We start from the raw sequence: 21,487 nt of genomic DNA on the forward strand, positions 1-21,487 counted from the left end.
ACACACTCCTCTTGCTAGGCTGCAAGCATGATTCGTGGACTTCCAGCTGCACAAAGCCCCATGATCCCATCCAACATCCTTGGCAGCTGTGGGAACTCACGTACAATAAGATGCCTCCCCAGGTAAGACTGGGCAGTGATGGATTTATTCAGATTTTGGACTCATTTCCCGCCTGTCTCTTCCTTGTAGCCCAGCGGCCTGCAGGGAGGATACTGCTGCGTCTGGGAGTTGTGATGTCTTGGATCAGCAGTGTTCACAACTCTGTGAGTGAAGGACCAGTCTGGGTATCCTGCACACTCTTTGGGAAATAGATAGTGGAAAGCCCAGCACTCCACTGGTCCATGTCTGCCCCCTTGGCCAGGAGTCTTAGGAACCTGGTGGGAGGTGGGTGAAGTTCTTGGGTCTCTCCAGAAAAACCTCTCCCTTGGGGTGTGGTTCTGCTCTGAACATGTGCTTGCAATATTTTAAGGAGGAGGAGGCTCATCTGAGGTCCAGATGAGCGGAGGTGCAAGATGGTGAAGATGAGATGAACCGAGAAGCTCAGACTCTGTGGTGTAGCACTGTGATGCAGTCAGTGGCCAAGCTCTGGCTGGCTGAGTGTCCCAGTGAGGTCTCCAGGCTCTGCACAGTGTCTCTGCCCTGCTAGCAGGGCTGAGCCTCAGAGCCTCTTTTCCTCCTTGGCTGGTAGGTCCCTGGGGAGTCCCACAGCAGGTGGCTGAGGATCCAGGCCGGAGTGCATGATGGGAATGATGAGATCATCCATGTTTGGCATCACCAAAATTTTCTGAAAATAGGAAGCCAGAAGATAGCACCAATAAGCAGTTTTAAATGACACTGCCTGAGGGATGGCATTTCTGCCTGGAAGCGGCCTTGGAAGGAGCCATAGGAGCTTGGAGCAGAGCTTGAAGCTGAGAACAGTAGGTGCTGGGCTCCCTTCCCTTCATCGGCGGCTGACCGTACCTGGCCCTAGATGACTATGCAGCTCTGGCTATCTCAGGGTGGGGAAAAACAGGAGTGGTTTTCCCTTGTTCTGCTCACCTGCACACAGAGTTTCAGGGGTGGTCGTGTCAGAGAGCAGAGACCAGGTCTTCAAAGACATTCAAACAGGCAGCTCTTTGGGGGTACTTGGGTACCTAAACATCTACAGGGTCTGGCTCTTCCCAGGCCATGCAGGCTCAGGAGCTTTACGAAAGGGCTCTGTCTACAGAGATGTTCCTGTTCTTTGGCCAGAGGTCTCCAGAATGAGAGGCAGAAAACCAAACCCATGGGTACCTGGTGATGGCAAATATCCCAACTATCCCAAAGCTGGAGTGGATGGGTGAATTTGGCCCTTCTGGGGGATGTCTGCCTGAGACTTGCTGGACACTCCTAATCCCTCCTGCTTTGAGTAGTACTGGACATTCTGTGGGAAAACAGCTTTTCCTCAAGCACTCTGGTGTTCAGAGCAACAGCCCCAAGAGGTGGTTATTCAAGCCATGTTTCTTGACTGTCCAAAGAGGGCCAGACCAGGTCAGATGTTAGCTTTTCCTAGGTATAACACTGGTCTGAACTGGCATCTGAATATCCCCCGTCTCAGCAATGCCCATGCTTCAGCAGGGTTTGCCCAGCCCTTTGGGATCCAAATGCTTGCCAACACACACGCTCTGCACAGAGCAGCCCTGGTAGGGTGCTCTGGCTCAGGAATGCCGCGGTTCTCTGGGGCTCTGCTCTGTGCCTGCTGTGATTGCTGCCTCCCTGCTTGGGACTAGGACAGGCACCTGAAATTCATGCTGTAGTTTCTTCTCAATCCACTCAGTGACGTGGAGGAACGTCACTTCCCGTTCGCCCAGCTTTGGGTGCACCTTCAGCTCCAGCTGTGGCGGGACCCGGAAGCTGTACCTGTGAGGAGAAAGGAAAGATGTGAGAAGCATCATGCCATGGCAGAGATGGCCAGGCAGCTGCTAGAGGCCCCGCTGCTAAATTCAAGAGACCTGTGTCCTGGGAAGAGGTGGCCGAGCTCCAGCTGGAGCACTTGGTCCCTAGAGCCTGGCCCGGCCTGGGCAGCGCCTGGGACCGGCGTGTCTCAGGTCTGAGGTATGTGAATCCCTTTGGCAGAACAGTCCTGGCTTGCTGAGGCCCCAAGGAAATGGAAATCCCAGACCTTGCTCCTTGGTCAAAGCGCAGGGAGCAAGGGGACATGGACTGAGGGTGTGCCAGAGGACACCGTGCCGGGAGGAAGGAGTGCTGCATACCACACACGGTCCGTTGGCGGCGGAGGGACGTTCACAGCCAAGGTGCCTGCCAGCTCCTGCACCTCTACGGTCAGGAGCAGCGGCGTGTTGGAAACTTCCTCGATCTTCTTTTTGATGAACTCATTTTCAGTGGCCTTCTGGAAGTACTTGGACTTGGCGATCTTGTCCACAAAGCGCAGGATCTTCCGGCTCGTGCTGTTGCCACTGATGTGGCTAAACCGAGGGAACCTGCAGCTCAGCAGCAGGGCGAGCACCGGAGCCGCCCTCGGCCCAGTCCTCCCTCCCTCCCGCAGGGCCGACTTCGGCACCCGCCGGCCGCCTCTCAGGAGCACCCACCGGGGATGGGAATCCCGGGTGAAGAGCTGCCACACCGGGCCAGGGTGCCTGCACGTGCCTTCCCTGGAAAACGGGCTCCGTGCCCTGCCTGCCGCTCCCCCGGGCGGTCAGAGCACGTCTCCCCGGCCGCCAGCAGCGCGGACCCCCGATGACCCTTACCCCTCTGCGCCAGGCAGGAGGACCCTCTCTCCCAGGGCTCCCAGGGGCTCCGTGGCGCAGACGTCTTCCTCGTCAGAGGAGCCGGCGCTGGACGACTCCGCGTCGCTGTCCGCCAGCAGGCTCAGCCGCGGCCCGGCCCTGCGAGTGGCGAGGTGAGCGTCAGCGGGGCCGACCGGCTCCTTCCCTCTCTCGGCTGGCTCCTCTCCTGCGCGCGGGCTCCCACAGCCCCCCCAGCCGCCTTGGGTGAGTGCACGCCGATTCGACCGTCGTCTCGGAGCTTGCGTTTGGGGATTACAGGGCTTGGCGGCCGGCTGCTGGCGGCGGCTTTGCAGGGGGTGCCGCGGGGCGAGCTGCGCCCGTGGCCCAGGCACGCCTCCTGCGCTGCCCAGCCTGCTGCGCTGGCAGAGCGGCAGGAGGAGGAGGATGAGGCCCGGCCATGCTTGGAGCCCCACACCTTACCCCTCTCCGCCTGCCTCTGCCGGGCCGCTCTCCTCTGCAGCGCTCTCCTTGCCCAGCTTGCAGAGGTTCATCTTCGTCTCGAGTGTCATCTGCAACGAGCCGCTGTAGGTGACTTCCATGTCCACCCAGAGCCCTGTGGGGAGAGGGAAAGGGTGAGCCCACTGGGGCTGAAGGCTTCCCGTGCGCCCGCCGACACCTCCCTGGTTTGGGGGCCCGGCTGGCGCCTCGACGACGGCAGCCGTGGAGCCAGTCCTGCCCTCGGCCCGAGCTCAGGAAGGGCCAGACTGGGAGGCCTGGCGGAAGCGGCCCCGCACCGCCCCGTGGGGCTGCAGGGCTCTTACCTCGGTCGTTGACGGTGGGGCTGGAGGTGCTGAGGATGGAGGGGATGGATGTGCCCATGTCCAGCTCTGTCAGCGTCAGCTCGTTCATGAAATACGGGAGCTGCAGGAGGGAAAATGCATGGGGACGGTCACCGCAGCCTTGTTGGAGGCTGCCGGCTGCCCCCCCGTCTCCCTGTGCGGGGATGGAGGCGGTGGGGACGGAGGAGCTGGCAACTTGGCCGGGTCCAGCGTGGAGGAGACGGGGCTGTGGGTGCCTGGCTCCCGTGGGGACCGCGAGGCTCGCAAGGTGCCTGCCCCGCTCGCTGCCCCGGGCGCTGTTCCTCTCACCTTGATCTTGCTCAGCTTCTTCTGGATCTTGTTGGAGACCTGCTCGGCCCAGTATCGCTCCCGCAGGAAGTCCCAGAAGATGCGCCCCAGCAGCGCGTTCATCCAGGCCACGCGGGCCCCGCGGCGCCCGCCCGCGTCCCCGCCGAGCTGCGGAGGCAGAGAAGCACCGGGGCCCTGGAGCGAGGCGGCGGCGGCGGGCGCCGGGGCCCCGCTCCCGCGTGCTGCCGCTCGAGCTGCGGCGCTGGCGCGGAGGAGACGAGCCACCTGGGCCTGGAAGCAGCAGCACGCGCGGTCGGCCTCCGCTTGCTGCCCAGGGCGGGTTTCCCGGGAGAGGGTTTGTCCCGCTCACCTGTGGGGCTGCGGGGCTATCCGGCATGCCCTGCGAGGGGCTGCACGCCGGGCTGCCCCCCGCCTCCGCCGGCACGACGCGGGCCATGTAGGTGCTGTAATCCAGCAAAATCTTCTGCCGGACGTTTCCCGCCAGGTCCTTGGCTCTGACAGCGGAGGGGATGTCCTCGGTGCTCCCTCCGCTGCTGCTGGTGCCTGGGCTGCTCTGCAGAGCTGGCCCCACGCCTGGGGACACAGGGGACATGAGTGGGGCTGGCCAGAGCAGGGAAGAGCTGTGGGGGAGAGCACTGCCCCAGAGCCTCGGGAGGAGAAACGGCGTAGAGGGCACCTGAGAGGCAATGCATGCACGGAGACGTGCTGCCCAGCCATGATGCATGCAGCGATGCACTGCCCAGCTGCGATGCATGCACGGGGACATGCTGCTCAGCCGTGATGCATGCAGCGAAGCACTGCCAAGTTGTGATGCATGCACGGAGACGTGCTGCCCAGCCATGATGCATGCAGCAATGCGCTGCCCAGCCATGATGCCTCCACAGAGACGCGCTGCCCAGCTGCGATGCATACACAGAGACGCGCTGCCCAGCTGCGATGCATGCACGGAGACGTGCCACCTAGCCGCAATGCATGTGGCAATGCACAGCCCAGCCATGATGCACGCGCAGAGACGCACTGCCCAGCTGCAATGCCTGCATGGACATGTCCTACCCGGCTGCGATGCATGCGTGGAGACATGCTGCCCAGCCGCGATGCCTGCACAGAGACGTGCTGTGCGCTGGAGCACAAGGACCCTCGCGGCTTTCCCTGCTGCTTCAAATCCTCTTGGCTGGCAAATCCTGTCCTAGGCTCCTCCATCTCCCTCCAGATCCCCGGCCACCAGCAAGGGCCCCTCGTAGCAGCCCTGGCGCCTGCAGCCCCAGCCCTGGCGCGTGCAGCTCCCGGCCCCGGCTCCGTCCCGGCACGGCGCTGCGTCTCACCCGGCCTGGCTTCGCCGCGGCTGCTGCTCGGGGCGCCGCAGCAGGCTCTCGCGAGGTGCTGGTACCACTCCTCCTTCTCCCTGCCCGTCCGCCCAAAGAGGTAGAGGGACCTTTCCCTGACGTCCCCCGCGACGTCCTGGCCCGGCACCTGCGGCTGAGCCCCTCCGGCCCTTTGCGGGTCCGTGTCAGGCTCGCCGCCGGCCCTGCACTCGGCGTCCGCCGGGAGGAGGACGCAGATGGGGTATTTCTTGTTCCACATCCGCTTTCGGGCCAGGCTGGGTGGGAACAGGGAGACCTGGCGCAGCGAGAGCAGCGGTCAGGCAGGGCCGGCCGGGGCCGCGGGCCGGCTCCGGCGCCGCCGAGGCTCACCCTGGCCTTGCTCACATCGTAGCAGCGGTGGCTGCCGAAGGCGACGTCGAGGCTCTCCTCCTCGCAGGCGGCTCGGCGCGGCGCGCCGCTCCTGGGGTAGGAGAGCTTGAGGGTGGCCCCGCGCAGCGTGGCGAGCACGGGGTGCGCCAGCGACGGGTGGTGGGTCTCGGGGTCGTAGACGCGCGTCTCGTGCAGCCAGCTCTGCCGGGCAGAGGCGACAGGTCGCTTCTCGTGGGACGGACGGCGAGGCTCGGCCGGACAGCGCCCGCCGTGCCGTGCCTTCGACCGGGCACGGCCCCGGCGCCTCCGGACCTGCTGGTGCTGGGGCCCCCGCGGGGAGCGTGCACCGCGGCGGGCGCCGCGCGTCCCGGCAGCGAGGGTGCACGGCAGCTCCGCGTCGCCCTCCGGCACCTGCGTCGCCCTCCGGCGTGCGGGGCCGAGGCCGCCGGCTCACCTAACCCCGCAGAAGCAACGAAGCAACTTCCCGTGGGCCCCGGGCAGGCAGGGGCGACGTCCCCCCCGCCCCGGCTCCCAGGCACCGCGCTCTCGCCCGCCCCGGCCCCGCGCGCCGCCGCTCTCCTCCTACCTGGAGGCCGCCGACTTCCCGCGGCTTCGCCGGGAGCAGCTCGGGGCGCCGGCGGCCCTGCCGCCGCGGCGCCTTGGGCCCGAGGAGCAGCACGAGGAGGAAGCCCAGCGCGAAGCCGCAGCCGAGCCCCAGGCAGAGCCCGGCCGCATAGGGCGGCAGCGGCAGGACCAAGTAGCCGTAGGCGGCGGCGGCGACGCAGGCCAGGGCTCGGCACGGCACGGCGGCCCCGGGCTGCGGCGGCCGCGGCTCCGCCGGCGCCCCGGCCCGCGGCTCGGCTTGCAGCGCCGGCTCCGGCTGCCGCACCTCCACCACCTGGATGAGGTCCCCGTAGGAGCAGATCTCGTAGCGGCAGTTCAGCGCCGGCTCCCAGGGGCAGCAGCGGTCCCCCGGCGGGCTCGTCCCGGCCGCTTTGCTGCCCGGCGGCGAGTCCTGCCCGGCGGCGCCCGCCTTGGCCTTGGGCGAGCCGCCGCTCTCGTCGCCCATGATGCGGCCGAGCCGGCTCAGGGGCTCCTGCACGGCCTCCGAAAACCGCCTCCTGGTGTCCTCGAACCTGGCGTCCCGCGGCCTGCCGCCGCGGCTCTCCGGCGGGGAGGCCGGCGCCGGGCGGGGGGACGCGAGCTCGCGGCCGTCCGGGGTGCCCCAGCTGGCCGAGAGCCGGGGGGCGACGCCAGCTGCATCCCCGCGCCGCGGGGAGCCCGGCGACGGCGCCAGCGCGGGAGCGGCGGTGGCAGCAGCGGCGGCGGCGGCGGCGTCCCGGTCTGCCATGGCCCGCATCGCCGACGGCACCGGCGCTGCAAGGGGAGAAAGCGGTCGTCGCCGCCGCGCTGCAGCGACTGCCCGCGGGACGCGCCGGGGGCCGGCGGAGGGCCGGCGAGGCGAGGGGAACGACGCGCACCGGCTCTTCTCGGCAAACCCTCGCGGCTCCTGGCACGACGCGCCGCCGAGCCCAGAAAAGCGCTCTTCGACTCCTCTAAACTCTTGTTTAACCGACGTTTGTTTGGCCCTCGCTGACGGCCTTGCATTGCCCTGAAACCCAAAAACCGGATTCGCCCTCCCGGTTCAGCCGGAGGATGCTCTGGGAGCAAGGGCTCCGCCGCTCTTCCGCGCGCTTGGCCGCCGCCGATTAATTGCAGGCTGCCCGGCAGCCGCCTCCGGCTCCGCTGACGTGACCACCTGCTTCGCGCTTGGCTTCGCGTTTGCACCAGCCGAGTGTTACCGCCACGTCGGCCACGCGGACGCCCCGGAGAGGGGCAGAAAAAAAAAAGCCCTGGGCCGGCCCCAGCTCAGGGCGCCTGGCCGCCGCGTACCGCCGCTCCCGCTTCCCTGCGCTTTACAAGCCAACAAATTAAAAAAAAAAGGGGGGGGGGGGGAGAAAAAGACCGTTTCCCGAGAGACCGTTAGCACAGTGGAAGACGAAGATAATAATAGGCTGGGCGTGCACGGGAGCTTTCAGCCGGCGGGACGGCGAGCGCCGCGGGGGCTATCCGCACACTGCCGCAACGCAGCTGCCTCCGGGGAGCGTGGGCGGCCGCTGCGGGCGCCGGCGCACCTGCGAGCGGGCACGGCGAGCACCCGGCGCCCCAAGCCGCCCTCGTTGCCCGCGCGCTTCCCGCACCTCTGTCCCGCTCCCGCCGAGCGCGTCGCAGCCCTGCCGGCGGGCGTCTTTGCTCTTGGTAGGAGAAGATGAAGGTGCTCACAAGCATTTTCATAAAGCGTTTGGGCTAGCCAGGTGGACGAGGGATGGACCCCGCTGCCGGGGCTTCGGAGGTGCCAGCGTACGGCTCCGGTGGGATGGTCTCCACATGCTCCGCACTGCACCTTCCCCGCTGAGCGCTGCAAGCCCGGGGCCCCAAATGTGCCCCAAAACTGGGCGTTGCAAGCTCGGCGCCCCGAAGGTGCGAGGCCAGTGCCCCGTTGCAGTGCCCCAAGCGGGGGGAGACACAAAAGTGCTAGCTGCTACTGAGGAGTCACAGGCTGCTCTTGGAAACACCTTAGCTATGAAGGTCACGGAAAGACCCTCAACTGGAGCCGATCTTCTAATTTCCGGACCCTGCTCTAAGGCCAGGTTCGATTCAGGAATCTGACTTGACCCGACACAGAAACGGAGACAAACCGCATCTGAGACGGTCCAGTGCCTTTGAGCATCTCCCCCAACAACCCTCCTTCAAACGCCCGAGGCTGCAGGAGCCGCCGGCGGGGATCATTTGAATTAACGCCCCCGATGGTAATTCAAGCCAACAGGCGACACTTCCAAAGGCAACGGCGCCATCCGGCAAAGCGAGGTGTCACCACGCTGGAGTCCGCCCAACGAGGGCTCGGCACAGATCGCTCCCGGGGAGCCAGTGCCAAACTGCCGGTTGCTTTTGTTGTGAAATCAGAGAGACCTAATCGAAAAATGAATTTCCAGCTGCCCTGCTCAGTCAGATCGACCTGCCGGCGGCTGCTGGAAAAGGGCTGGCGCTGCTCGTGGGGACCGTGGCAAAGCCGCCTCTCGAAGAGCGGCTCCTCTCGCCCAGCCAACCAGCCCAGGATCCCGATGCAGAAACCCGGCGCTTGGCTGATCTGCACTGGCAGGAAACCTGCCCCCGGAGGCCGTCGGAGCCTTCCCGACAGCCCGCTCCTTGCATCTCCGCGGAGCACGAGGGAAGAGTGCGGCGACACGGCGCGTCCTCGCCCCCGGCCGCCCCGGCGCGCCGCAGCATCGAACCTGCGGAGCCCGGCCGAGACGAACGCTCGACCTAATTTCGAAGCGCCCGGCCGCTCGGGCCGCGTCCTGGACGCGACCTGCCAAATGTCACACGTGGGCTCTGCTCCCTGGAGAGGCTGAGAGCAGCGGGACGGAGCCGAGCTCCGCGCCGGGGCTCGCGTTAGGGACCGAGGACCCGTGCAAGCTCTGTGCCGGGGCCGCAGGGCTCCCAGGCGCGAAGGGGCGCGAGCGGGGCCGGCTCCCGGCAGAGTCGCTGCAGATCGCCGGCGTTTTCGCTGCTGCATTAAGGAACACGCAATTTCACTTAAAGCCCGTGACCAGCTTTGAGTCATCCCGGAGCCCTCAGATAAAACTAGGGAAGCAATGACTCGCAGTGCCTGACGGAGAAGGACGCGGCACGCACAGCACCTCGCCGCGCGGGGCCCGCCGCGGCGCCGCTGTCTCCTGCTCCCACGGCTCACCCTCAACGCAAAGGGCCGGCGCGGGGTCCGGCGCGGGGAGCAGGCCCCCGGGCGCCCCGAGACCCCCCACCAGCCCCGGGCAGGGCCGCGTGGCCTCGCTGCATCCCGGGGAGGCCGAGCGCCCGTGGGGACGGTCCCCAGGGTGCGGGTGGCACCCTGACTCACGGCACACCCGCCGCTGTGCCGGAGCCTGGCCGGGGCGGTGGGACGGGGCACGCCGGCGGCAGGCCTTGCCCCCGGGTCTCTCCCCCCCAGCTCTCTGCCTCTGCAAACTCTTCGCCCTGTGGGAGCATGTCGGGGCCCCCCGCTCCCAGCCCTGCCGCTCTCTGGCCAGGGCCCTGCTGAGGCCGCCCAGCTCACGGCATGGATGGGTGCTGGGGCAGCGCCGCGGAAGGGCACGGGGGCTCCCCCGGCCCCGCGGGTCGCCCTGCAGCACCGGTACCTGGGCCAGAGCTGGGGCAGCGCCGGCGCCGCCGGGGAAGGGCCGGTCCCGGGGCTGGAGAAGGACGAGCGGAGCCGGCGCCGCCGGAGCGGGGGCCGGGGCCGGGGCCGGGGCCGGAGAAGGAGGCTGGTGCCGGTGCCGAAGAAGGAGGCTGGTGCCGGGGTCGGACTTGGAGAGCCGGTGCTGGTCTTAGTCCCGGTGCTGGGGGAGGAGGGTCGGTGCCGGTACCGGATTCGGGGGGGGCGGTCCCGGTGCCGGTGTTGCTGCCGGTGCCGGTGCTGGAGGAGAACCGGGGCCGGTCGCGGCGAAGCGGGGCGGGGGTCGGGCTGCGCTCCCCCCGCTCCAGCCCGCGGTGCCGGAGCATCCGCAGCACCGTGCGGGCCCCGCTCCGCCCCGCTCCCCCCGCGCACCGCCCCGCGCACCGCCCCGCGCACCGCCCCGTGCAGCCCCCGCTCCCCCCGCGCAGCCCCGCTCCCCCCGCACCGCCCCGCGCAGCCCCCGCTCCCCCCCCACGCACCGCCCCACTCCCCCCGCGCAGCCCCCGCTCCCCCCGCGCAGCCCCCGCTCCCCCCGCGCACCGCCCCACTCCCCCCGTGCAGCCCCCGCTCCCCCCGCGCAGCCCCCGCTCCCCCTGCGCAGCCCCTGTTCCCCCCGTGCAGCCCCCGCTCCCCCCGCGCAGCCCCCGCTCCCCCCGCGCACCGCTCCGCGCAGCCCCGCAGCCGCGATGCTCGGGGCAGGGCTCGGTCCCGGCCGGGGACACGGCACAGAAAGGCCCCGGCCGGGCTCCAGGGCCCAAAGCCAGCCTGGGGCCGGGGGGCGCCTCGCTGCATTGCCACCTCCGTCCCCTCCTATCCAGCTCCGTGAGACCGGGGGCCGGGGCACCTGGCGCGTGGCCCCTCGCCGTGGCTGCCCACCCCGGCACGCTGCCCCCGGCACGCCATCCACGCTGCCTGCCGCACCGGCGGGTCGGGAGCGTGACTTCCCACGTGCCACGATCACTTGAAAAATCTCTCATAACAGTATCTCTGTTAACTTTGCCTTCTACAACATTTTTAGGATGCCCTGCCTGACGGGAGGGGTGTCTGCGCCCACAAGCGGGCATGGATTTTCCCGGGGACCCTGCTTGTCCCATGGAGACGCAAGCGATGGAGGCTTCCCTGGGGCTCAGTGCTGATCCGATTGGACTCAGGGACTGAGGACACACATGGCTCAGGCCCTCCGGGGACCGCACCGGCCACGACGCCCGCGGGGATGCCTTTGGGGCCATCTCCCGGGGCACCCACCGGGACCCTCACGTGAACTGCTGGGATCCTTTGGGGCGGTGGGCTGGTTTCGCAGTTGGCAACGTGCTCCTCTCGGCCCAGCCAGCTCAGTGCAGCGTAAGGGGTCCGGAGCGTCCCCGCGGTGCCTGCCGGACACAGGGGACACGGCGCTGCAGGAGACACCGAGCGGGCTCCCGCAGCCAGGCCTGTCACGCTCCCCAGCCGGCACAAGAGCCAATGCGGTCTGTGGATTAACATGATAATCTCCTTTACAAACCTATAAACGCCTTGGGAGGTGGCCCCCGCGACGGAAGGAGAGCCCACCGAGAGCGGGAGGCCCAGGCAGGGAGCCGGAGCTCCCAGGGAGGCAGGACCCAGGCAGAGCTAATGAGGAAATGACATTTTGGGTGCAGGCTCTCGAAAGAAATGAGTTACTTCTATGTAACACTTTTGCAAGTGGTTTGCTTGCTTTTGAGAGTACCAACAAAAATGGAACCAGTTCCTCCCTCCCATATCTGACTGATTTTGCTTTCAGAGCTGCCCATTTCTCAGTTTTTGGATGTCAGCTGTTTGCTTCGGTAGTTCAGAAGGAATTTTGCTGTTGCTCGAAAGCTTAGAAAGGAGGAGAGTGTTTGGGGAAAGCCTTAGTTTATGCAACATGTTTCTGCACCGACCCGGCGCTCACAAAGGCGTGCGCGTATCCCTGAAGACACGAAGGAAGGCTCCTGCTCCAGATAAATCCCACGTCTTTGCCAGCGGTGGGGCAGGAGTTGCTGGTGTGGGCACAGCCTCCCGTCTCCCCGCACGCAGGTCAGGAGTGAACCGTCACGCGGGTTGATGATCGGCCTCCTGGCAAGCGCTGAAGGCAACACGCGAGGGCAACCAAGGGTCCCATTTCCTTAAAATAGCTTTTAATGCTAAGGTGACACTTGCCCCGCTCCCGGCCTGGCGGGCGGCTCTCAGCGCGGCAGCTGGGATTAGAGCTGTAGCTGGGATTAGCAGAGCAGGTATAAAACGGCGCTGGCACACTTTGAGAGGTGCTTATCGGGGCTTTCTCTGCAGTTTTGGAGAGGGAGCCGTCGCGTTGCTGGCAGACGCGTCCCAGAGGCAGCAGCGTGACAGCGCTCTGGCCGCACGGCGGCCGGGCAGAGCCGAGCCTCCCAGACCACCCGCGCCGGGATCCTTCCCGGAGCGGGGCCCAGGCGCTTGCCAGCCTCCCCACGGCCAAACCAGCCCGCTCTCAGCCCCCCCGTCCCCGTCCAGCGCGCCCCGGCCTCCACACGCTGGCCGCTTCTGGGGCAGAGGTGGTTTCTGCCCTGCTCGTTCCCGTGTCCTGCCGATGTCGCCGGGTCCCGGAGGGGCCGGGCAGGGAACTGCCGGCTGGTTTGGGCCGGGAAGGACCCGCGGGGGCTCCTGGCGCAGCGCCGGGCCCGAAGCAGGGCCGGGGAGCGCGGGGCGGCGGGGGGACGGGCACGCAGCGAGCGCGGCGCCTCCGGCGGGAAGGACGGAGACGTTTCCAGCCCCTTCGAGGGGACGCGCGAGGTCGCGACGTGCGAGACGGCAACTTGGGGACATCCCAAGGCGGCGAGCAGACGGCGGCGGCGGCCGGCCTCGCCCCGCTCCCCAGCGAGCCCCTTCGGCACAGCCCCCTCCCCCCCGCGCCGTGTCCCCCCAGGGCGGCCGCCCCGCTGTCGTCGGCGACCCCCGCGGACGGCACAAAGCCGCCGCCGGCGCCACCGCGGCGGCGGGAGCGGCGCCGCCTCCGTCCCGGCCCCGCCGCGGCCGCGCCGGCACCACGGCGCCACCTGGCGGGGGCGGGGCGCGCCGGCGGCGGGGGCGGGGCCTGGGCGAGGGCGTGTCCTGGGCGGGGCCTGGGGAGGGGCGGAGCCTATCCGGGCCGGGGCCGGAGCCGGTCGGCGGGGCGCAGCCATGTCCTTCTGCGCTTTTTTCGGCGGCGAGGTGTTCAAGAGCCACTTCGAGCCGGGTGAGCCGCCCCGGGGGAGCCCTGGGAGGGCGGGTTGTAGGGCCGGGAGGGGGCAGGAGGGAGGGTTTCCCCCACCGTGGGGTCCGGGGGGGCCCCCAAGGGCGCCGGGGGGGGGTAATGTCCCCCCCGGGGTCTGTAGGGAAGCCGTGTAGGGCCAGGATGGGCTCTGGTTGGGGGTAATGTCCCCCCCGGGGTCTGTAGGGAAGCCGTGTAGGGCCAGGATGGGCTCTGGTTGGGGGTAATGTCCCCCCCGGGGTCTGTAGGGAAGCCGTGTAGGGCCAGGATGGGCTCTGGTTGGGGGTAATGTCCCCCCTGGGGTCTGTAGGGAAGCCGTGTAGGGCCAGGATGGGCTCTGGTTGGGGGTAATGTCCCCCCCGGGGTCTGTAGGGAAGCCGTGTAGGGCCAGGATGGGCTCTGGTTGGGGGTAATGTCCCCCCCGGGGTCTGTAGGGAAGCCGTGTAGGGCCAGGATGGGCTCTGGTGGGGACCAGAGGGTGCTGCCCGACCCCCCCCCCCCCCCCCCCCCCGGCCAGGTTGCAGGGTGTGGGAGAGCTCCTGTCTATAAAGGGGGGAATTCCCCTATAGGGGCTGGTTTGACGGGGTTCCATGCTATAGGGCCTGGGCTGCAGAGGAGTCCCCTACAGGGGCTGCACGTCCTGCCCCAGGTCCCTAAGGGCCCAGCTCGTCTCCCTGGCCCTTCGGGCTTGGCAGCGGGAGCTCAGAGTCCGCCTCCCGGCTGGCCCGTGGCCGAGCCACGGGATAAAGTCCAGCACGCACAGACGTACCTCTGTCCGCCTGTCCCGCTGCCGCATCCCTCATCGCCAGCAATCGCGGCGCGCCGCTGCCCGGGGCTCTGCAGTCGAGCCCGGCTGGGGAGCTGCCACCTGGACTTACCCCTTTCCTGTCGCTGCCTGCAGGCATTTACGTGTGCGCCAAATGCGGCTACGAGCTCTTCTCCAGCCGTGCCAAGTACGAGCATTCGTCTCCGTGGCCAGCCTTCACTGAGACCATCCATGAAGACAGCGTGTCCAAGTACAAGGAGCGGCCAGGAGCTTTAAAGGTGCTGAGTCTAAAATGCTTGGAAAAAATAACACAAAAGCACAGCCCTTTTCTCACAGGAAGCTCTCTGACTGGCCTCTCTTGAGAGAGGCTGCTTATGATCTGACTCTCCTTGTGTTTCTAGGTATCTTGCGGCAAGTGTGGCAATGGGCTAGGCCATGAATTTCTCAATGACGGGCCAAAGAGGGGGCAGTCCCGTTTCTGAATATTTAGCAGCTCGCTGAAGTTCATCCCTAAAGGTGAGGGCTGCACTGCAATCGTTTTTTATGCTCTTTGGCTTGGCTAAGCGCTCCCACGATTGTCACAGTTGGAGCGAGGATGTCCTGTACCAAGCTCAGGCACAGGGATTCCCCCGGGAGCACCTTTATCCAGCCTTTCTGAGCTTCCTCTTCTTCCCCACGTAGCAGAACAGCCCTAATCTGGGATGTGGCTGCCCTGAACACCGCTGCAAAAAACACTGGAATGGTCATAAGATAAGTCAAACGAAAAAGCGAGGAGAAATGCTTCCCCAGGGCTGGGTCTTACTCCCACTGAGGCTGCTGAGACTTTCAGATCAGTCAGATTAGGACCAGGCACAAGGGAGAGAGTGTTACGTTCATGAACTTGTGCCCTTGTCCACGTGGTCATCCTTTTGGGGGGTTGCTGATGGCTGGGCCACGCTGTGTATAACGTGCTATTTTCCTCTGAACGTAGCTGGCGGTTCAGATAAGCCGAGGAACCACTTAAATCCTAAACAAATCCCTCATGCTTCAGTCTAGTCAGCTGGCGACCCTGTCAGGGATATTTGACCTACCAAGTTAAAATGCAGAGTGTGCTGCAAGCGCGCAGCCCCTCCTGGATGCTGCTGCAGGCCTGCAAGTGTCAGAGGAGCAGCTGAACATCAGAGGTCTTCAGCTGATCCTGCAAGGCAAGGGCGGAGAGTTCCTGAATTGACATACACATGACTGGGAGGATTTGCTGCTTCATTCCCCACAGAAATCACGTGGGAGGTTTGAATATTGCATCTGCTTTACAGATAGGGAACAGATCTACTGGGAAGGGAAGAGCTTCTCTCTCTTGTGGTTATTATGCTATTTTCTTTCCCCAGAGACAGAAGAAGGCTTTGGGGAGCCTTGTTTGAGTACAGAGCAGCACCAAAGCCATATATCTTGCAGCCCTACTTACCGGACTGTAACTCTTGTGAAATATTAGCTGCATGTAGCCAAATGACTGTATAAAATAGGCTGGGAGTTCTGGAGCAAGAAATGTGAACCCTGATTTTTTTTTTTTTTTCCCTCTCCTTCTTTTAGGCAAAGCCGAGGACCTGAAGGAGAAGTAAGCGAGCTACTCTACTTGGCACACTGTTCTTCAGCTGATTCTGAGCTCACGCTTTGGGATGGACTGTTGGGTCAATAGGGCACTCGGAGCGAGAGAAAGCCTGAAGAAGAGAAGCTACTGATTTCTCAAGGCCAGTTCTCTCCTCGGAGATGCTCTGATTCTGGGTGCGGGGGGGAGAGCTGTGGCAGGGGAGCATTGGGGAGGGGAGGGAAAAACGTGGTTGCTGGAGCTCTGCACTTGCTTGGGTGGTGGAGCTCTGCACTTGCTTGGGTGGTGGGTTGTATGACCTATGTCTGAGGTTATTTCACGTGAGTTGGACTAACGCAAATGCTGCAGCTCCTCATCTTACCTGCCCTTACCGTGTTTCAGCCGTCTGTTCCCTGAAACATCCTTGCCTCTGCCAGTATCAGCTATTAGGGAATCCTTTCTGGTTTTGTCCCCTTGAAAGTGGCACGTGTGCCTGCAGTCCTGGCTCTGCTGAGCTCTGTGGCAGTTCTGCTATCGAAAGCAGCAGAGCCAGGACTCCCTCAAACCCACTGCCCAGAGGGGCAGTTTCTGATTTGTCACCAACTGCAATCCAGAGTTGCTCCACTGCTGTTTCCAGGGAGTAACACTGGATTAACAGAGATCAGAGTCTGGGTTAATCTCTGGGTGCTCTTCTGGGCTGGGATCATGGTATGAATTGCCCTATGTAAACCCTTCCAGGATGCTAGGGCAAGGATGATTTTATGATCCTGCTAGACAAAATCCAGGTATTTTACCCTTTTACCATGTCTTGCACACAGCAGAGAGAGTTCTAGATTTATTGTGTTCTCTGGGCTTGATTCTGGCCTTGCCTCACAACAGATTTATTACTGTGTGACCACACTCCAGTGGTGTTAACGGTTCCTCCTTGCTTACACTGGTGCAAGGAAGACCAGAATCAGGCTCACTAACTGCAACTTGCATAACTCAGGCTTTAGGGATCACGTATTTGAATTTCCTTTGCACTTGGAAGGGCTATGACATTGATTTCTCCTTAATTCAGAGTCTGAATTTTGGCTTTCCCTAGCTGCCCGCATTTGCTCACTGGCCAGAAATCAAATTCTCCTCTTTGAAATCAATACAAAAGGATATAGTACCAGAGCCCCAGGACATTCTCTGCTCTTCCCTGGGTCTTTTGTCCTGTTCCTTGTTTGGGGCTAGACCTTCTGCTCTGTCACTGAGCATAAACCTATACTCTGGGACTGGCAATGGAGCAAGGCCTCAGTAGAGCTCCATCCTGCTGCTCTACTGGTAGGCAAAATTCCCCTCAAAGTCTGCTGTGGAGGAATGAACCTTGCAAACAAGCAGGATCTGACCCCTCAGTAGACCTGGTATTCGGTTACAGACATGCACAAATGGGTGGCGAACCCCCGACCCGTTGGTCGGCACGGCAAGCCTTTTACTTACCTGTGGGTCCAGAATTACAACCGCAGTGCAACGCGTGGATGGCTTTGTAAAGCCATGCTGCCCGCAATGTTATGGTTCAGCTGCACTCAGGGGCACTTTATAGGCTTTTCTCTTCCTGCATTTTTGCCTCCTCAAACTTCATCTGGGCTGGAGGTCACGAGGACACTGACAAACAGTGCAACACACCAGCTCATCACCTGGCGTTCACTGCTCATCTTGTACCTCTTTAAATACTGAAAATAAACCACTGATTCACTGTGTCAGAGAAAGAACTTCTTTTTCAAGAAGCACTTCTTGATGGCAAGTCCTGGGGGGATTATATGCCAGGATTCCTTCTCTCCTTAGTTTTCTTGGTATTGACTGTAGGAGTGGGAGAGGCTTCTGTCTGAATTGCTCTAGACTAGTCCAGCTGGGACATGGGCTAGGCCTGTAGAAGTGCAGGCTAGATTTCCCTGTGTCCAAAGATCTGGCCAGAAATCTCAGAGCAGGTTTTACCAGACGACTCAGAGACCTCTCCCAGATATCTCCATCTCCAGCCGTGGACATGGCAGCCCAAGATCCGGAAATGTACCTGTCTCACGTCCAGCACGTTCTGGGGCTTTGCAACCAAATCAGTTGGCCTGAGGTTGGTCTGTGTGGTTTTATCATGTATCCATCACCGTTATCCCAGGCTTTGCAATGGGAAAGGGGGAATGCTGATCTGTTAGAGGTTTTGGGCATATCCAGGACCAAAACATTCCTTGTGGAAGTTTTTTTCTTAAATTAGCACTTTTACTCAATTGTAGCTGCTTTTAGCTCACTTCATAGTTAATTGCTTTTGTTCTTGGTAACTTCTAGGCTGTGGGCTGGCAGGATTTACTGGGAAGAAGGAATATGAGTTTTAGCAGTGTCTAATGATAGTTTCCACGTGGGAAGCTGGACGTGAGACTGGAAGCTACAACTCTCATTCCCAACTGCCATGTTCTCTGCCTCAGAAATGTCTCTTCAGCCCGGCAGAGTCAGATGCCAGGTTCATGGAAGCTGAAAATTGAGCTGGACTTTGCCTGACTCTGCCATCCCCCATCGGAGGAGAGCACTCGGAGAGCCGGCTCCAGCCTTCCTCCTCCCCTGGGGCTGGCTTTTGGACCGGGGTGGTGGTGCACTCACTTGCTTTACCCTGTGCCCAGCGCTAACTCCAGCTCGTGCCGCTGGTGGTTCCTCGTGCCCTGGCTGTCATCAGGTGGATTAGGCACCTGACTGAGTGCTCACTCTGTTACACCAGTTACTGATTAGGTTTCAGTCTGAGGTTCAAGCTCCTTTTCAAGTGATTAATCCTCTGCTCTATTGCTTTTTGTCTGGTCTGGTCACCTCAAAGCAGCCCCAGAGGTCATAAGCTGCCAGTTTGCTTCTGACCCTGAAGCCAGGCTGAGGTGGTCTCTGCTCCTTCGCAGAAGCCACTGCCTGGCTGTGCTGGGACACCTCCCTCCTCCCTGCTCGCTGGCCGTTTGCGGGGTGCAGTGCTAGCAAAGGAAGATTTAGTGCTTTTGCTCTGAGCTGCTTGAAAGCTCCTTCACAACTGCAGAAGCGCAAACGGACAGGACTGCAAGAGCTTCCTCCTTCCTCTCGCAGCGTGAAACCACCATGTCTCCTAGGTCCTGCTTTGCCCAGGCAGGGCTGGAGCGGGACGGCCGTGGGCTCGTGCAGCGTGCTGCGATGGGCTGCGCGCCTGGGAGCAACGATGCAGCAGCCCAGGAGAGAGCCCGCTGCGCCCGCAGCCGCTCGGGCCGTCGCGCGGGTCTGGGTGTGCACGGCGTGCAGGGCTGCGCGCTGGCGGTGGTGCCCTGGGACGTGGTGCTGGACAGAGCAACTTTCCCCAGTGCAGGCGAGTGGCGCTTTCATACAGCCTTGCAGTGTGTGGATGCAGACGCAGGAGGGTGCAAGTGCTATTCCTAATCCTTCCTTCTCCCAAAAAGCAGAAGTCCCTGCTGGGAAGTCCTTGTTTTCCAACCGGTGCAGCTAGCAGGATAAACCAGATTCCCTCCTGCCTCCAGCTTCTGACCAGCAAAGGACGGTCAGGAAGGGGCTGTGCTCAGGCAAAGGGCGTTGGATGAGGTGGAAGAGCTGCCTCCTTGCCTGGGGCAGAAGGACACGTGTGACCCCCACGTCAGGGTCTCGCCCCGCTTGTCCGGGGGACGATCCCTGTGCTGGCCCGCCGAGGGCACGGGGCAGCGCTCTCCCTCGCCTCGCAGCCCCGCGCGCATCGCTGCGGCTGGCGCCGCGTCCTGCGGGAGCCCGGGCACGGGAAGCAGACGCTCTGCTCCGTGTCTGCAGCAGGGCCCAACAACCTCTCTCCTGCTCCAGGGTGCCCCGGTCGGACGGGGAGGGCGGCCCCGTTGCCCCCAGGCACGGGGCGCCCGCTGGTGCCTGCCTTGCTGGGAGCGGGTGGGACGCGGCTGCGGCCGGGCAGGTTTCGGCCAGGAGGATGCTCTGCCCCCTCCTTGCTCCCGGGGCGCTGCCCGGGGGTGGCACGTGGCTGTCCCAGCTGGGAGAGGGACAGCTTGTCCCTAGGTCCCCTCCCCGCACAGGGTGTCTCCCCCTGCCTCTTTTGGGGCCCGGGGAGGATGCGTGGAGGAAAATGCCGATGGCGAAGCTGCCATTAAGTCCTGGCAGCTGTGTTGCCAAGAGCCCCCTGCAGAAACCGGGTCCCACGGGGACGAGGGAGCCGGAGCCCCGCGCTGGCCTTGGCCCTGGCAGAGGGGATGAGGCTGTTTTGTACAGTTCTCCCCTTGCAGCAAAGAGAAAGAAAATTGCCTTGAGCCGAAAAACTCGGGATGTTTTCAGAGGGACGGGACGTTTTCCCAGGGAGCCAGAAAACCCAGCTGGAGCTGCTGAATCTAGCAGGAATTTTGGCAGGGATATTGCAGAGGCGATGCCTGAGGGCTCAAGGCAGCGTGCGGTGCTGGGGGGGAGGATGCGAGGCCCCGGGCAGATCCCAGCACCCCTGCTCCTTGGCGGCTCCTCCGAGCGCCTGCAGCCGGCCGGGGCGCTGCCGGCTCCCTTGTCCTGCCCCGGCAGCGCTGCAGGCGCCCGGCAGCCAGGAGCGAACCTGCCCCAAACGCTCGCTCCTTTTCGGGCTGTGCGCACTGCGCAGGGACAAGGCTGGACTTTATCTGTCCTTTCCCCTCCTGCCATCAATCCTAATTTTATTATTGCGCTAATGACGATTGTAGCTGAATAAGAGTATTTTGCTTAGTTGGGCAAAAGAGGCCCCATATCAGCGACATGAGTTTAATGACATAACAGGCTCTGAGGACAGAAATTGAATTATGTTACCAGGCCGATGTAAACTTCCTTAGTTGTTTAAAAAATCATTAATTTCCTCCACGTAGCCTCCAGCTGACCTCCCTTTCTAGTTTTTGAATGTTTTTTATTTGCATGACATGAAGTGGACCTGCCTCTTTGACCCTCCTCGAAATGGCTTCGGTGCCGAGCAAAACGGCCAGAGCACAGGGGGAGTCAGATTAATTCTCTTAATAAAGACGACAAGACCTATAGAAATTATGTTACGCGAGGAAAAAGAAGATGACCGGGAGGCATTAGGAAGCTCTAATTATTGTTATTCCTGCAGGCAAGCGCCGTGGGAGGAACGAGCAGGCTGGGCGCAGTCTGCAGCCTGCAGCCGCCTTTTTTTAACCTGAAATCGTCACTGCTCGTGCCCAGCAAGCCGCTGCGCCGGGGGGCGCAGAGGGCGCTGCCGGCGGTGCTGCTGCCCGGCCCAGGGCGGCTTTGGGCTCGGCAGGCCCCGCGCTGCGCTCCTGCCTGTTTCCTCTTTCCCGCTTTTTTCCCTTCCTCCCGTTTTTTCCTCTTTTTTCCCTCTCTTTTCCCCCCCCCTTTTCCTCTTTTCCCCCCCTTTTCCTCTTTTCCCCCCTTTTTCTTTTTCCCCCCTTTTTCTTTTTCCCCCCTTTTTCTTTTTCCCCCCTTTTTCTTTTTCCCCCCTTTTTCTTTTTCCCCCCTTTTTCTTTTCCCCCCCTTTTTCTTTTTCCCCCCCTTTTCCCTCTTTTTCCCCCCCTTTTCCCTCTTTTCCCCCCGCTTTTCCCTCTTTTCCCCCCGCTTTCCCCTCTTTCTTCCCCGCTTTCCCCTCTTTCTTCCCCCGCTTTTCCCTCCTTTTCCTTCCTCTTCCCCTCTCCCTTCCACCAACAGTTTCTTCCCACCCCAGCTCGCGCACGCGATCTGCCCGCTGAGCTCGCGCCGCCCGGGGCCCTGCTCCGTCTTCGGGGCTGGACGGCAGGTCTGGAAGCGGGTGCTGCAAACCTCTCCGGGCGTTTTGCCTGGCAGCGGGTGCCCGGGCGCGAGCCGGGCGGGCAGGGAGCGCCGGGGCTTCGCCGAGTGCCCGGGACGATGGGTCCGCGGAGCCACGGCCGCGCGGCTCGTCCCGGCAGCCCTCCGCGCCGGCGCCTCCGCGGGCACCCGGCGTCCTCGGCTCGCGGGAAAGCGACTGGTTTAGTTGTGTTTGGCACTGCAAAGACGCAGTAAGGGCTGGAGCACTTTTTTTTTGGTCGATTACAGAAAATAAAGTTATCGTAGCTAAAAAAAACCCCCAAACGCACTCGCCTGATGTTTCTGACACGCGGAGAGCTGCAATTAGGCGAGTTGTCTCCTCGTCGGATTCCTCTCCCGTTCCCGGTCCCCCGGAGAGCGCACCTGTCAATAGAGAAA

The 21,487-nt window shown here is 63.2% G+C and overlaps 2 protein-coding genes across 2 annotated transcripts; one reads left to right on the forward strand and one right to left on the reverse strand.

Annotated features, from left to right (window-relative positions):
• Positions 1 to 650: 650 nt before the first annotated feature.
• On the reverse strand, positions 651 to 6,904 carry LOC104138437 (testis-expressed protein 2-like). Its single transcript, XM_068908966.1, has 11 exons — positions 6,131 to 6,904; positions 5,545 to 5,745; positions 5,176 to 5,470; positions 4,203 to 4,426; positions 3,854 to 4,000; positions 3,527 to 3,626; positions 3,186 to 3,318; positions 2,727 to 2,864; positions 2,232 to 2,444; positions 1,758 to 1,878; positions 651 to 784 (listed from the first exon to the last, which is right to left on the reverse strand). The coding sequence occupies exons 1-11, from the start codon at positions 6,902 to 6,904 to the stop codon at positions 659 to 661; spliced, it is 2,472 nt and encodes an 823-aa protein (XP_068765067.1). The 3' UTR covers positions 651 to 658.
• Positions 6,905 to 12,857: 5,953 nt separating this feature from the next.
• On the forward strand, positions 12,858 to 17,052 carry MSRB1 (methionine sulfoxide reductase B1). The gene is made up of 4 exons (XM_068908363.1): positions 12,858 to 12,986; positions 13,903 to 14,045; positions 14,169 to 14,283; positions 15,334 to 17,052. The coding sequence occupies exons 1-4, from the start codon at positions 12,932 to 12,934 to the stop codon at positions 15,360 to 15,362; spliced, it is 342 nt and encodes a 113-aa protein (XP_068764464.1). The 5' UTR covers positions 12,858 to 12,931; the 3' UTR covers positions 15,363 to 17,052.
• Positions 17,053 to 21,487: the final 4,435 nt, after the last annotated feature.

The sequence above is a fragment of the Struthio camelus genome, chromosome 15 (assembly GCF_040807025.1).
Source record: "Struthio camelus isolate bStrCam1 chromosome 15, bStrCam1.hap1, whole genome shotgun sequence".
Taxonomy (NCBI): Eukaryota; Metazoa; Chordata; class Aves; order Struthioniformes; family Struthionidae; genus Struthio; species Struthio camelus.

What these genes read in the sequence shown, in the direction of transcription:
- LOC104138437 (XM_068908966.1), bottom strand. Translation starts at nt 6,904, where the DNA reads ATGCGGGCCATGGCAGACCGGGACGCCGCCGCCGCCGCCGCTGCTGCC. An exon ending in CCGCGGCGAAGCCAGGCCGG is followed by an intron (nt 4,427 to 5,175) that starts GTGAGACGCAGC and finishes CTGTGTCCCCAG; the next exon opens with GCGTGGGGCCAGCTCTGCAG. An exon ending in CCGCCAACGGACCGTGTGTG is followed by an intron (nt 1,879 to 2,231) that starts GTATGCAGCACT and finishes TTCTCCTCACAG; the next exon opens with GTACAGCTTCCGGGTCCCGC.